This window comes from Rhipicephalus sanguineus, chromosome 10, assembly GCF_013339695.2.
Source record: "Rhipicephalus sanguineus isolate Rsan-2018 chromosome 10, BIME_Rsan_1.4, whole genome shotgun sequence".
In the NCBI taxonomy this organism is placed as follows: Eukaryota; Metazoa; Arthropoda; class Arachnida; order Ixodida; family Ixodidae; genus Rhipicephalus; species Rhipicephalus sanguineus.
In genome coordinates this window covers 132,203,831-132,218,224 of record NC_051185.1, presented here as the reverse complement: position 1 = coordinate 132,218,224, position 14,394 = coordinate 132,203,831, and the positions used below count along the sequence as shown (strand labels likewise).

The 14,394-nt window shown below is 50.0% G+C and overlaps 1 protein-coding gene across 1 annotated transcript in view; it reads left to right on the top strand.

Moving 5' to 3' along the window:
• Window positions 1-14,394, top strand: part of LOC119406743 (agrin) — a 439,130-nt gene that overhangs the window by 334,936 nt on the left and 89,800 nt on the right. Inside the window, exon 10 of the mRNA XM_049420197.1 lies at window positions 7,153-7,544. Coding sequence (XP_049276154.1) covers window positions 7,153-7,544 — 392 coding nt within the window. The remainder of the gene's footprint in view (window positions 1-7,152; window positions 7,545-14,394) is intronic.

Sequence of the window (14,394 nt, the reverse complement as noted above, 5' to 3'; positions counted from 1 at the left end):
TGGACATGGCGGGGTATCACAAGAAGCCACTTGCGACCGTCCGAAAGGTGGTTGCGGCGATAAAGAAGGTCATCCCGGATGCAAAAGTTGGTAGCCTGGCGGCGGAGAGCACAAGACGGGGATGAGGTGCCAGGATCAGAAAGGATGTCGAGGAGGGCACTGATCCAGGGATCCTTCCGTTGCTCCGCCGTTATGTTGTGTAGGGCGGGTGACGCAAGGGCAGGCTCAAGGGCAGATAGGCAAGCACCCTCATCCGATACCGGTGAGCGAGAAAGGGCGTCAGCGTCCGTGTGCTTGCAACCGGATCTGTAAATAACGCGGATGTCGTACTCCTGAAGTTTGAGGGCCCAGCGAGCAAGTCGCCCAGATGGGTCCTTAAGAGTGGATAGCCAACAAAGGGCGTGGTGGTCAGTGACTACGTCAAACGCGTGAGGTAAGGGCGAAATTTTCCAAGGGCCCAAATAATCACTAAAGACTCTTTCTCAGTAACCGATTTGTTAGCCTCGGCTTTCGTCAGAGTTCGGCTCGCGTAGGCGACGACATATTCATGAAATCCTGCTTTTAGTTGCGCGAGCACAGCGCCAAGTCCGACGCCGCTGGCATAAGTGTGAACCTCCGTAGGAGCGGCAGGATCGAAGTGGCGGAGGATGGGCGACGAAGTTAACAGACGGCGTAATTTGGCGAAGGTGTTGTCGCAGGCTGGTGACCAAGCGGAAAGGTCCTTGTCGCCGCTAAGGAGGTCCGTCAGGGGCGCACATATGGAGGCGAAATTTCTAATGAAGCGTCAAAAGTACGATGACAAGCCGACAAAACTTCGGAGCTCCTTTAGGTTCTTCGGTTTCGGAAAATCGGCGACTGCGCGAAGCTTGGTTGGGTCTGGAAGGATGCCGTCCCGTAATACGACGTGTCCAAGAATGGTGAGCTCTCGGGCGCCGAAACGACATTTTTTTAGGTTGAGTTGAAGTCCTGCATCAGTGAGGCAGGTGAGGAGGCGCTCAAGACGACCTAAACGGGTGTTGCAATCAGCGCAAAAGACAAATATGTCGTCGAGGTAGCATAGACATGTGTTCCACTTGAGGCCTCGTAAAATAGTGTCCATCATCCTCTCAAAACTGGCTGGAGCATTACATAGGCCAAAAGGCTTGACAGTAAATTCGTATAAACCGTCAGGTGTGACAAATGCTGTTTTCGGTCGATCAGACGCTTTCTTGGGAACTTGCCAGTATCCAGAGCGTAAGTCCAGTGAGGAAAAGTATTCCGCTCCCTGCAGACAGTTGAGGGCGTCGTCGATTCGCGGTAACGGGTAAACGTCCTTCCGGGTGATCTTGTTTAAACGTCGGTAGTCGACACAGAAGCGAATGGAGCCATCCTTCTTCTTAACAAGAACGACCGGTGACGCCCAAGGACTGTTGGAAGGCTGTACAATACCTCGCGGGAGCATGTCAGCAACCTGATCGTCAATAACGCGGCGTTCCGACGCCGAGACTCGATAGGGACGTTGCCGTAGAGGCGCATGGCTTCCTGTGTCAATGGTGTGTGAAATGGTCGATGTGCGACCAAGACCAGAAGCATCGCTGTCAAAAGAAGCGCGGAACTTCTGCAGTAGGGTGATCAGCTGGCTTCCTTCTGAAGAAGACGTTGCGGCATCGATTGAGCGATGGAAAGCGTCAAGGAGTGGCTGATCAACGGCAGGGCCAGAAGTGAGTGCCCTGAGGTCCGTAGACAGTGAAGTAGGCGGAGCGTGAAAAATGTGAACGGTGTCGATCGGCTGTTCACGACCGAGGCATTCACCATGGAATAAAGATAAGGGCCACGCCAGTGTGCTGTGAACGGGCGTCTTCGTGACGCCACTGCGGAGAGTAAGGAGAGCGACGGGCAGTGGAGAACATTTGCGGTGAATGAAGAGGTCAGAGGGCGTAGAGAACATCGCCATCTGAAATAGCGGCGCAGGACGCAGGCACAAGCATGGAAGAGCACGGAGGAACGGTTGTGTCGTCGGATATGGACAGTTTGTGTAGCGACCACTGCGCACAGACCTACGCAGCCTCCGTCTCGTCACTGATTAGCCCGGCGTGATACAGCTACTTGCTTCAACACGCTTCCGATAAAGGACAGCGCCACGCAGTTTCGTCGGAGGCTTACGTCACCACTACTGGCTATATAACCCAAGCTACCAAGTTTGGTTTCATGTTTGTTTCTCTAACCTTTCGAAGCGCAGCATCGGCATGCTTGCCCTGCTGCTGCTACTACGTTAATAAACATCGTTTCGTTTTATGTTGGGATCCGTCCTTCACCGACTCCGCATCCCACATCTGGTGACCCGGAAAACGAACAAACCGCACCGCCATGACCCGGACCTTGGAATGACCTTCCAGAAGATTCCACGGGACCTTCACGCCGATTCAACCGACCTCTGACACGCCTATCACGATGGCGCTGCGACCGGATGAAACCACGGCGCACTGCATCTTGCTGCCGCCGGAGTTTCCCGAATTCTGGCCGCAATGTCCAGCCATCTGGCTCATCAAGATGGAGGCTGGTTTCTCCCTGCGTAACATCGTCTCGCAGCAGGACAAGTACGCCATCACGGTAGCTATGCTTCCTCCTGCTCTGCGACGCGTTGTGCCTCCTCTTGGGCCGCAGGCATACGACCAACTTCGAGGGTTCGTGCTAGTCCCACCGCAACCGGCAGCAACCGTGCCCGCACCCGCCGCAGCAACCGTTCCCGCACCTGCCGCAGCAACCGTGCCCGCACCCGCCGCAGCAGCCGTGCCCTCGGCACCCGCCGCAGCAGCCGTGCCCCCGGCACCGCCCGCGACGGCAGACGAGCCCCCGGCACCGCCCGCGACGGCAGACGAGCCCCCGGCACCGCCCGCGACGGCAGACGATCGCTTCGTTTCGTTTTGATAAACATCGTTTCGTTTTATGTTGGGATCCGTCCTTCACCGACTCCGCATCCCACAGTTTGTAACACGGAGGAGGGGTTTCGACAGCATCAACGTCTTGAAGTGGAGAAAGCTCGAGTTCGGCGCGACAGCAGTCAATGACGGCGTTATTACTCGCAAGGAAGTCCCAGCCTAATATTACGTCATGGGAACAAGAGGGCAGCACAACAAATTCAACGATATGAACAACTCCTTGGATGACGACTCGTGAGGTGCAGGCCGCGAGAGGTGTTATGCTTTGTGCTTTCGCCGTTCGAAGCGACAGATCGGATAATCGCGTCAGAACTTTTCGGAGTTTACGGCACAGCTGGGAGGAAATTACGGATACAGCGGCTCCTGTGTCAAAAAGTGCCATGACGACGATACCATCGACCGACACTTCAATGACGTTGGCTGGAGAGGGGCGAGGACTTGTGCATGACGACGAGGACGCAGTTCGTGCCTCGGGAACTGCGGCCATCAGTTTTCCTGCTCGGTGAGTCCGGTACGGCGACGCATCGGAGAAAGCGAGCGACGACGTGGAGATGGCGAGCGTCGGGTAGGTGCGAATGAGCGATCAGGGCGAAATGAAGTGGACGGATTGCTGGAAGGCGCCGAGGAAAACTGAGGAGCGAAAGACGGCACTCGTGGAATGTTCGGAGAGGACGCTGTGCGACGGCGGCAATAACGCGCCACGTCGCCAACACCACCACAAGCAGAACATATGGGACGGTCATCGTAGGTTCGCCATTGGTCGGAGTAGACTCCAAGCTGCGGCTGGGTGGTCGGAAAAGGTGGCCGGTGTGGAATCGGCAAAGGGGGCGGCGAAAAGGTCGGTGGTTGATACATAGGCGGTGGCTGGAGCGTCTGGTGAAGAGGTCGCGCAACGGCCTCTGCGTACGTGAGTGGAGAAGTGACCGGCGGTGGTTCACGGGCTAGAGGAATAGCTTGCGAGACCTGGTCTTGGATGAAGTCGCGGAGCGTAGGTGCCAAACTGCGTGGTTGGTCTGCTACGCAAGACATCAAAGAGAGTTGACGAGCGACCTCGGCGCGTATGAACTCTGGATCTTCAATAGCAGAGGAGCGTGGTCGTCTCCGATGCCAAGGCTGGCGAGAGAGTTAGGCGCCGAAGGACGTCTGGTGTGAAGACGCTGCCGGCGTAACTCGTCGTAACTCTGGCATAATTCTGCGATTTCGACGACAGAGCGAGGACTCTTCGACAGTAACATTTGGAAAGCGTCGTCCTCAATGCGCTTCATAATATGTTTGATCTTTTCCTCTTCGGACGTCGACGCATTGACCCGCTTGCAAAGGTCAAGGATGTCCTCGATGCAGCTGGTGAAATTCTCACTAAGCTGTTGGGATCGAGTACGACGCAAGCGTTGTTCTGCGCGGAGTTTTCGCACCTCGGGCCGACCGAAGACCTGGGTGAAGCTGGACTTGAAAACCGACCACGTAGGAAGGTCAGCTTCGTGGTTTATGAACCACAGTTTGGCCACGTCCGACAGATAAAAGGAAACATAGCTCAACTTGGAGTCGTCGTCCCATTTCTTGTCAACGCTCACTCGCTCGTACGTGGAGATCCAATCGTCCACGTCCTTGTCGTCAGTGTCCGAGAGGATGGGGGATCTCGCAGACGCAAGGAACCAGCGCAGAGCAGGGTGGGAGGTGCCGTTGGAGGAGTCGGATGAGTGGCGCCTGCGTCGTTGGGCATGATGGACGGTAGAGTGCGATTCCGAAGTTCCAGGGCGATCGAAACCGAGCAGCCTCCACCACTTGCTAAGAGGTTTATTGGCAGAGAATGCGTGTGAACAAGCAGCGGTCAGCAGCGTTTGGCGAAGCGCAGCAACCACGAGCTCACGGCGATGGCGATGCCGCTAAGGCGCAGAGCAATGCCGCTGAAGCCACTCTTCTTCTCTAGAGTGTATGCACTTGTTTTTTCCCTAATATGTTCTGTCACCTCAGCCTCCTTTTCACCACAAGCTTGCCTTTGTCTAATCACATCTGCATAACTTGTAACAAAGCCCTGAAAAAGCTTGGATATATTAACGCGATAGCGTTAAAGAGCTCGTATCGCAGAAATTCCGCCGTCGGCGTCGGCGCCGGAACCGTTCGTTGTGAGCGAAAAATCATCTTGTCCGTGACCGAAAAATCGAAAAAGCTGCAAATAAAATAAATAATAAAAATGTTCGGTCCGAGTGAGAATCGAACCCAGGGCGTCTGCGTAGCAAGCAGGAGTTCTACCACACAGCCACGCCTCTGCTTGGAGCTGCACTGAAAGTAACTTTGATGCTTCCCAAAAATACGCGTCCTGTATACAGGTGTCACAGTACGAGATGTAATATGGCAGTAATATTGCGTGGTACAGGCGTACATTGCCATCGGGCGTCACACCACGTCAATATCATAACGACCTGGTGGTTTAAAGACGGCCACCCATTACAAAAGGCACACAGATTACTGCGCGTATTCCCTTAAGACCACGTAGTGGGTGCATCGCAGCTTCGAAAAAGGTTCTCGCGCATAATTGCTCCTGGTTTAAAGCATGCTACCCATTACATAAGGCACACACCTTATTGCGCGCATCCTGTTAAACACTCGTAGTGTTCGAAATGCGCACTAGGGGCAGGATATTGCTATCGCGTTCAACTCTTAAAGGCGAGGCTTAAGCGTCCCCCAATTTTTTAACCGTTCATTACGTTTACCTCCAAATCTAACAAAATTGCTACCAAGTAAAACTCTCACGCGACCAGTCCTTGAGTAAGGTGCCACTCTCTTGTACCCTTATGAATTCGGTGATGTTGCCACACCCGCATCTTGTTTTATTTTAATGTATTCGTGTTTGACCCGCAAGGATGGTTAGCGACGCTCGACGCTGACCACGCCGCAGTGCTCGAGAAACTTCCCGATTGTAGTAGATCACTATGTTATGTTTACGCGCAGGACGCGAATAGCCTAGAATATTCCAGAGCTTGCGCGACCACCAGTGATAAGACTGGAAAGGTCGATGCGTGATGTATAAAAGACGGCGCGTCCAAGCCATGGGAATTTTTTTCGACGGCCGACGTTATGTTCGCCGCTATCAGTTTACAGTGTGTATCACTATAGTTTGACTTTCATTTTTCCCGCCACAAGTTCAGCCAAATAAAGAGTTTCTTCTTGCACTCGCCGACTGCTGCCTTCGTCGACGTCACGACCTCGTGAAAATATAAAAAGCATTGAATTCATCCAGAAAAACGCCAATTGCTTCATTTACTAGCGCTACGATTTTAATTTCTCATCATCATTCCAGGTAACGCACATTTGTTTAACTTCACTTTCTAAACGACACGACATCGAGTCGCTGGAACTTTTTCACTATCGCTTTAATTTTCCGCAATATTCCTTGCACAATAGCTATATGAGATCTGCCAAAGTAAAATTCAGCAAAACCCGTCACGCAAGTTTGCTCCTCGCACTGACTTTTTCAAATACTTTTCCCCCGAAGTATTATAGCGTGCCAGGTCTCATTCGTTCTCTACAGAGAGACGCATTTTTCAATGCGCTGAAATAATGTGTGCCCTAGGCCTCTCTTCTTGTTTTACACATTATTTTTGTTTCTAGTATTCAAATAATTCTGTTTGTGATTTTTTGTAATTCTCTGAGCTGTAATCGTTCGTCGGTATCCCACATGTTTTCGGTTTTCGCTAGTTCTTGCGCTGCACCTACTCCAGCTATAGCCCTGCAGCCGGGCTGCAGTGTGTTAACATAAATAAATAAGATGACCTGGCAATTCATGCTGACGTCATCACCCACGGTGCCGCGTGCGGACGACCTTTTAGGCGTCACTCGAATGCTTACGCATACTCCTGTGCACGTTCCGTATCACTTTTTTCAGGGCGGAGGGGGTTTCAGATCGACATAGTGATGGATGATGATAAATGGACGGGTGCTTACGATTATTAATAATATTAACAATATTGATAATACAACAATAATAAATTTGATCATGTTGCACATGGTGGTGGCTACGCACAAAAAAAATAATCAGCTCAAGAGGTTAGGCCCTTGGATCCGCACATATACCTTCAGAGACTTTGTGACTTCAGCAGCCACGTCTGCATCAAATCTGGAACGGCGAAATAACTTGGGCGTATTTGGGGGTGAAACACACACACGTGCTCATTGCAACGACTTGCTGCATTTTCAGTGACGGGTATGACATATCACGCTGGATGGATTCTTGTAGGGCCCGCTGAGCGAACTAAACCTGGAGCAGCCGCTGTTCCTTGGCGGACTGCCGCCGGAAGCCGCGATGAGCGCCGACGCGGGACCCCGCTCGCCCGGTCTGGACGGGGCGCTGCAGCGTCTGGTGCTCAACGGGGACGCCTGGGCTGACCTCGTAGCACGGGCGGTAGCCTCGGAACGCGTCTCCGAGCATCGGGGTCCGCCGTGCATGGGCGGTGGGCCAGCGGGGCCGTGCCTCAACGGAGGGATCTGCCTGCCCCAGCTTGCCGCCCATTCGTGCCTGTGTCCGGCGCGTTTCGGCGGAGCACTGTGTGAGCTCGCCTTCGACGAGGCCCAGAGGAGACCAGTAGACTTTCGGGGAACCTCGTTCTTACACTTCAGACACGGCTCAAGGTACATCAGGGCTTGACGAAAGAGATGCGTTGGTCGTTAAACGAGTGATAGACACGTTTTCGCGCACGCGCAGAGTCCCTAACAGAAAGGGAAATTGACAACCACCTGTTCGTAGCAGGAAGCCATAAGGATATACGTAGGATTTCTCGCAAAGAAAGCTTTTCAGTTGCCGGAAAATTCGTCCTGGCCTGGGGATCGAACACGGGACCCACGCCATTCCGGGGCGCTCGCTCTACTAATTGCGATAACTTCCTAGTAAGCTAGCAAATGGCAGCGCAAGGGCAAACTAATCGACAACTCGCACGGATACAGCATAATGCAAATTGGTTCTGTGCAAATCCGCCACCTTGCGCGATTCCGCAGCACCGATCTGCAGTAAGCCACAGCGTTCGGATTATGTCGCATACCACTACAGAAAAACACATCATGGTGTCTTTATTTGTCAGCAGACGCGTTCATTGCAATAAATTGCTGAGTAATGCAGGCTCGTCTATTATTATGCCGTCTTTATTAGAAATAGTTCCTGCGGTCGCTTGCTGGCGAAACAAGAAATCGGCATAAACATCAAGAAATTGCTGCGTATTTTGCGTAATTCATAATGCTGTTACACAAATAGGTCTCATTGATGAAGTGCACGCATACAGAGATTTCTGATGTTCTTGTGGCAATGGAACGTCCAAATGACTTAAGCTCTATTAGCCAAGCGTCGATCACAAGACCTTGCGGCTGCAGCGCTTAAGCTGGTCCACATGTGCGTGTCCATTTAAGTCACCTTTTCGTCCACGGCGGAGTCCACGGCCGCCCACGGCTGCTTTGAAAGCTGTGCGAGTGGTTCTGTGGCGAATAAACATGTCGGTGTAATGTTCGGTGTAATGATAGGCCCATATAACTTGTTTTGGGGTCATGAAACGGCAGTGGCACGAAAGTAGCCATGATATTTCGTTGCCGTTCTGCGCTATGATTGAATGCCAGCAGACATTGCTTCCGAAGCGAAGAACTGGCCATGTACGCAATGTCTCGTGCCAAAAGCTAGCTTTTGTAGGGAGCATTAGTGTTTTCTTCCACAACGATGTGACGACCCGGAAGCAAATTGTGCACGAAGGGGCGCTTCATTTGATGGCGAAACAATTGTACCATGCCATTCGAACATGGGTCTAATGGCATAGTTGAACTAGAAATAAAGTAGCTTCGAATTGTCTCTCGCGGTCTGTCGCTATTATTGCGACAGACCGCGATTATTATATAACAAGCAATCCAGATATCTAGGATGAATTCGAACATAGATTCGGCAGTCATGTGGGAAAGTGGCGTTGCCTCCATCCAGCGCTGAATCGTTCAGCGCAAGTGAGTATGTGTCATGGACTCGAGGACAGTCGTGGCGGACCAACAATGTCGACGAGAACACGACCGAAACAGACATTTGCTAGTGGACACACTGTGACCAGGAGTGCTCATTGTCTGTCTGCTAACTTTGGTACGCTGTAACTGTGTACACGCCCATGATCAGCACGCACGTCAACCGTGATACGTGGCCACACGTAGTGAATAATAATTGTTGGTGCTTTACGTCCTCAATCACGTGTAGAGAAGCATTGGAACGCTGTAATGGCCGTGCTCTCGAGCGCCTTATAGTGGGTCGCCCTCTTCGCCTCTTCTCAGAGAGCACGCCGCTCGTGCTCGTGCTCGAGAGAGTCTGCGAGTCTGCGCTCCGTCGTGAATGTCGTAGTTGTGCATCGTCGCTGTCAATAAACGCCTTTACAAAGTGGTGGAGAGTGCTGTACCGTCACCACAACTTCGGCCTCCATTCGATGCCCCTGGAGCTTCGATCCCGTACCGTGCCATCCACCATGCCGCAAGACGCCGCTCAACACACGCCGCCTCCTGCCCCGACCGCTTGTCCCGGTGTCCCCCGTGTCCGCGACCCTCCTGTCTTCACCGGCGCGGATGGCACCCACGTTGAGGACTGGCTCGCGAGTTACGAACGGCTGAGTGTCCCCAATAAATGGGACGAAGCAGGCAAGCTGAGCAACTTGGTTTTCTACCTCGCGGGAGTGGCAGGCATGTGGTACAACAACCATGCATCCGATTTGCCGACGTGGTCCGATTTCAAGACCACCATCGTCGACGTGTTTGGCCGCCCTGCCGTCTGTAAGCTGCAAGCCGAACAGCGGTTACGTGAACGGGCACAACAGGCCGGTGAATCGTTCACGAGCTACATTGAAGACATCCTTGACTTGTGCAAAAAAGCCGACGCGAGCATGCCGGAGTCTGACAGAATCAAGAATGTTATGAAATGCATCGACGACGATGCCTTCACCATGCTGCTGGCCAAAAACCCTCGCACAGTGGCAGAGGTCATTACGCTGTGCCAAAGCTACGAGCAGCTGCGCCAGCAGCGCTTGATGACCCGTCGACCGCCATCACGCGATGCTGATCTCGCGGGCTTGTCGGCCATTTCTGACCACTCCACCTTGCTCGCCGATATCAAGTCGTTCGTGCGTGAGCAAATTGCCCGCCTGGTCTCTCTACTGGTTTTCGCTCCACTGCAGCATGTTGATCAGCCGCCAACATGCTGTCTTCTCTCCGCCGAGCGATTCAGCGAGAAATCACGGAGGTCATTCCTGAATATCACCAGCCGCCTCCAGTGCCTGCGCCACTAAGCTACGCGCAAGCTGTAGCCAGGCCGCCCCCAGCGATTCCTGCGGCTGGCCCAGAAGTTACGCCGAAGCCGTCGTCGGACCCCAGGCCTTCGACGCGGCTGTGCCGTCTACATACGCCGACGTCGTCCCCAGGCCCCGACTGCTGCCCAGTTCGGCAGCGGTGCGCGCCTGAGCAGCACCTAAATATTGCGCTTGCTTTTACAGTGTTGTCGGACCCACGAGAGGAACTGCTGCTGCCCAGCCCAGTTGAAGACGGATCTACGCGACGAGCCCCGGGTATCACCTGCATCATCTGTGTTCGTGCGTGAAAGACGAGGCAACGCCCACTTTACGAGGACTGCCTAGAGTGCCGACGGCTTAAAAGGACCAGCACAGCGAGAATTCGACACAGTTCGGCAGCGGTGCGCGCCTGAGCAGCACCTAAATATTGCGCTTGCTTTTACAGTGTTGTCGGACCCACGAGAGGAACTGCTGCTGCCCAGCCCAGTTGAAGACGGATCTACGCGACGAGCCCCGGGTATCACCTGCATCATCTGTGTTCGTGCGTGAAAGACGAGGCAACGCCCACTTTACGAGGACTGCCTAGAGTGCCGACGGCTTAAAAGGACCAGCACAGCGAGAATTCGACACAGTTCGGCAGCGGTGCGCGCCTGAGCAGCACCTAAATATTGCGCTTGCTTTTACAGGTAGGCGGCATTCTTAGAAATTCCTGTTAAACTTTAGAACTGTGCACTGCTGCCGAACAATTTGTCACTTGTTTTGTTTGTATAGTCTTCGCTGTTGGCTTGCTGTTGGTTTACTGTTGGTTTGCGTTTGCAATGGCTAAAGAAATGACCAAGGCCTTCGAAGATTTCAAGCGTGAGCTTAGGCTAGAAATCAGAGGCTTAAAAGAAAAATTTGAGGGCATTGGTGAAATCACGAAGCAGTTACAGGAAGTATTGAAAGAAAACAGAGAACTTCGTGCCCAAAACATGAAACTGACAAACAAACTAGAGGAGCTAGAACAGTATCAGCGTTCCAATAATGTTGAGATTAAGGGCATTCCGCTTGAGGGTGAACCAGTCGCTATAATCAAACAAATTGGTGTAGTCATACAGGAGGAAGTAACGGAAGCTGACATTGATGTTTGTCATCGTGTGCCTACTGCTCGGCACGACGAATCAAACATAATTGTCCGGTTCATCCGTAGAACAAAGAGAAATGCTTTCCTCAGCAAAGCGAAGAAATCAAAATTAGATGCAAACAAACTTGGATTCCAATCCCCTTCCAGAGTTTATGTGAATGAACACCTAACCCGCTATGGCAAGCAACTGCTCGGTGCCACAGTACAAAGAAAGAAGGAACTACGATGGAAATTCGTGTGGACTGCAGGAGGCAAAGTGTTTGCAAGGAAGGATGAAAACTCACCAGTGTTGAGGATTGCATGCATCAGCGACACCGAAAAGATGAACGAAGGCACGTAGTGCGCAGTCTTCTAGGTGTACTTGTAGAGTGCCGCGTACGCAATGGGCAGTCCTGAAGCGTGTAGCTATTACGATGTTGCCACTTTTAACGAGACTTTTTCATGTGATTCTAAACGGTTTAAAATCCTACACCTAAACACGCGTAGCATTAGAAATAAAGAGCAGCAACTTAGTGACTTGTATGCCTCGATCACCCACAGCTTTGATATTCTGATGTACACGGAAACCTGGCTAACAGAAACGGAAAAACCGCCACATTTCCACGGTTACTCATATAATGGTCTCGTGCGGTCAAGCGGTAGAGGTGGTGGTATAGCAATTTATGTTAAAACGTCTTTAAGGCATGAAATTATTTCTGAGTTTTCAGTAATAAACAACAACATTGAATGTATGTCGGTTCGTTTACAGAAATTACTAGTTGCAGTAATGTATCGACCACCAATGGGCAACAAACTAGATTTTTTTGAGTATTTGGAGCGTATGCTTTCTTTTCTATGTCGATTTTCGATGCCTTTTGTAATAATGGGTGACGTCAACATAGATATGTTATCGAGTAACACTGCAGCTAAAAAGTTTATTGAAATCATACACTCCTTTGCATGCACCAATCTTATTACGGAAGCCACAAGATTAACTGAAAAAAGTGCAACTTCACTCGACATATGTGTAACAAACATTTATTCTCGAGACTGTTTTTCTGGACTGCTAACAGCTGACGTAAGCGACCATCTACCAATTTTTTGCTTACTGCCGAATATGCACGTCAAACGCGAAACCACAGTAGAAGCCTTATCTCGCAGCATTAGTGCTGCACGCTTGGAAGTGTTTCGCTCACATATTCAATCAGTCGATTGGACATGCGTGTTTGAGCATAGAAACCCAAATGCAGCATACGAGGCATTTTTTGAAAAACTTAGAGTATGTTATAATCAAGCATTTCCAATGACCTTGCGAAATCGAAAACCCAAACGCGCAAGGAAGCCATGGATTGATAAAAAACTACTGAAAATGATTAAAACAAAAAATAAATTGTACCACACTTTTGTTCGGTCACGGAACCTGGAGGCGTTCTCAGAGTTTAAAAAATACCGAAATAGGTTGAACACCGACTTAAAGCGTGCGAGGGAAACATATTACGAAAAGTTGTTTACGAAGATAAAAAATGACTCTAGGAAGGTGTGGGACGAGGTTAAGAATCTAATGTCTGAGAAAAAAGAAGCACCACCGCTATGGTTTCATACCAGTGCAGGCACCTTATCTGATAGTGACGCAGCGAATAAGATGAATGATTACTTTGTGACCAGTGCAGAATACAAAAATGATAGCAGTACAGCTCCCTGTGTTACATTAAAAGAGTACGGGCTTAAAAACTCCGTGTCACTATCTCCAGTGACATCAGAGGAAGTAATACAATTAATAAACCAGATTAAGAATAACGTAGCCGCTGGCTTTGATGAGATCAAGGCAACTCCGCTACAATACGTAGCTGATATTACAGCTCCAGTGATCGTTTATATAATAAATCGAATGTTTGCAACTGGCATTTTTCCAGACCGCCTAAAAATAGCGAGAGTATGCCCCGTGTTCAAGGGTGGTGATAAAAGGCAATTCACAAACTACAGGCCAATATCCGTTCTTCCTGTTTTATCTAAGGTATTCGAGAATGCAATAAACGTACGCTTGTACAAATTCTTTGACAAGTATAATGTGATCAGTGAGGCTCAGTATGGTTTTCAAAAAAATAAATCTTGTGAAGCAGCTCTGCTTAATATTAAACATGAACTAATCACAAACATCGAACACAGACTGTACTCACTCGGTTTGTTCATAGACTTTAGGAAGGCGTTTGATTCGGTATGTCACGAAGTACTAACGGGTAAACTTTGCAAATATGGCGTACGTGGTGTGGTTCTTGAGTTAATGAAAGACTATCTGACAAACCGCCATCAATATGTTTGTATAAACAACAGTGCATCCACTTACTTAAACATTACAAGAGGAGTACCGCAAGGGTCAATTCTTGGCCCTCTATTGTTCATAATTTATATAAACGACCTGTGTGATATCCCATGTTCTCCCAAGTTAATAATGTATGCTGATGACACTAACATATTCTTCAGCGGCACATCCATTCTAGAGCTTGAACAGCAGGTTAATAACTACCTACAAAAGTTGTCCGCTTATCTTAGTTTGAATAAACTGCAACTAAATGTTAGTAAAACGAAATACATTGTGTTTGCCCCACCTAATAAGCCGCGTAACTATAGTTCGACTGTTTTATTTGAGGGCAAAGAGATAGAGCAAGTCACCAGCCAGAAGTTTCTAGGTGTATGGTTTTCCGAAGGCTTGACATGGAACACACATATAGAAAAACTAACGGTAGAACTCAGTAAAACCGTTGGATGTTTATATAAGCTCAGCCCAGTCTTACCAAAGTGGTTACAACTAGAATTATATTATGCTCTTTTCTACTCTAAAATGACATACGGTATCTTGGTATGGGGTACTACTACACAAAAAAACTATCAAAAATTACTAGTTCTTCAAAAAAGAGTTTTGCGAGCATTCGAGCAGTACCATGGTATTATCAAGGACTTGCAAACTAAGCCACTCTTTGAAAAATACGTAATACTAACGGCAACAAAACTGTATCACTTCAAACTTCTGCAATGGGTGAAACAAAACAAGCCACAGTGTCTTCAGAACCCGCCTGACAATACGCATTAT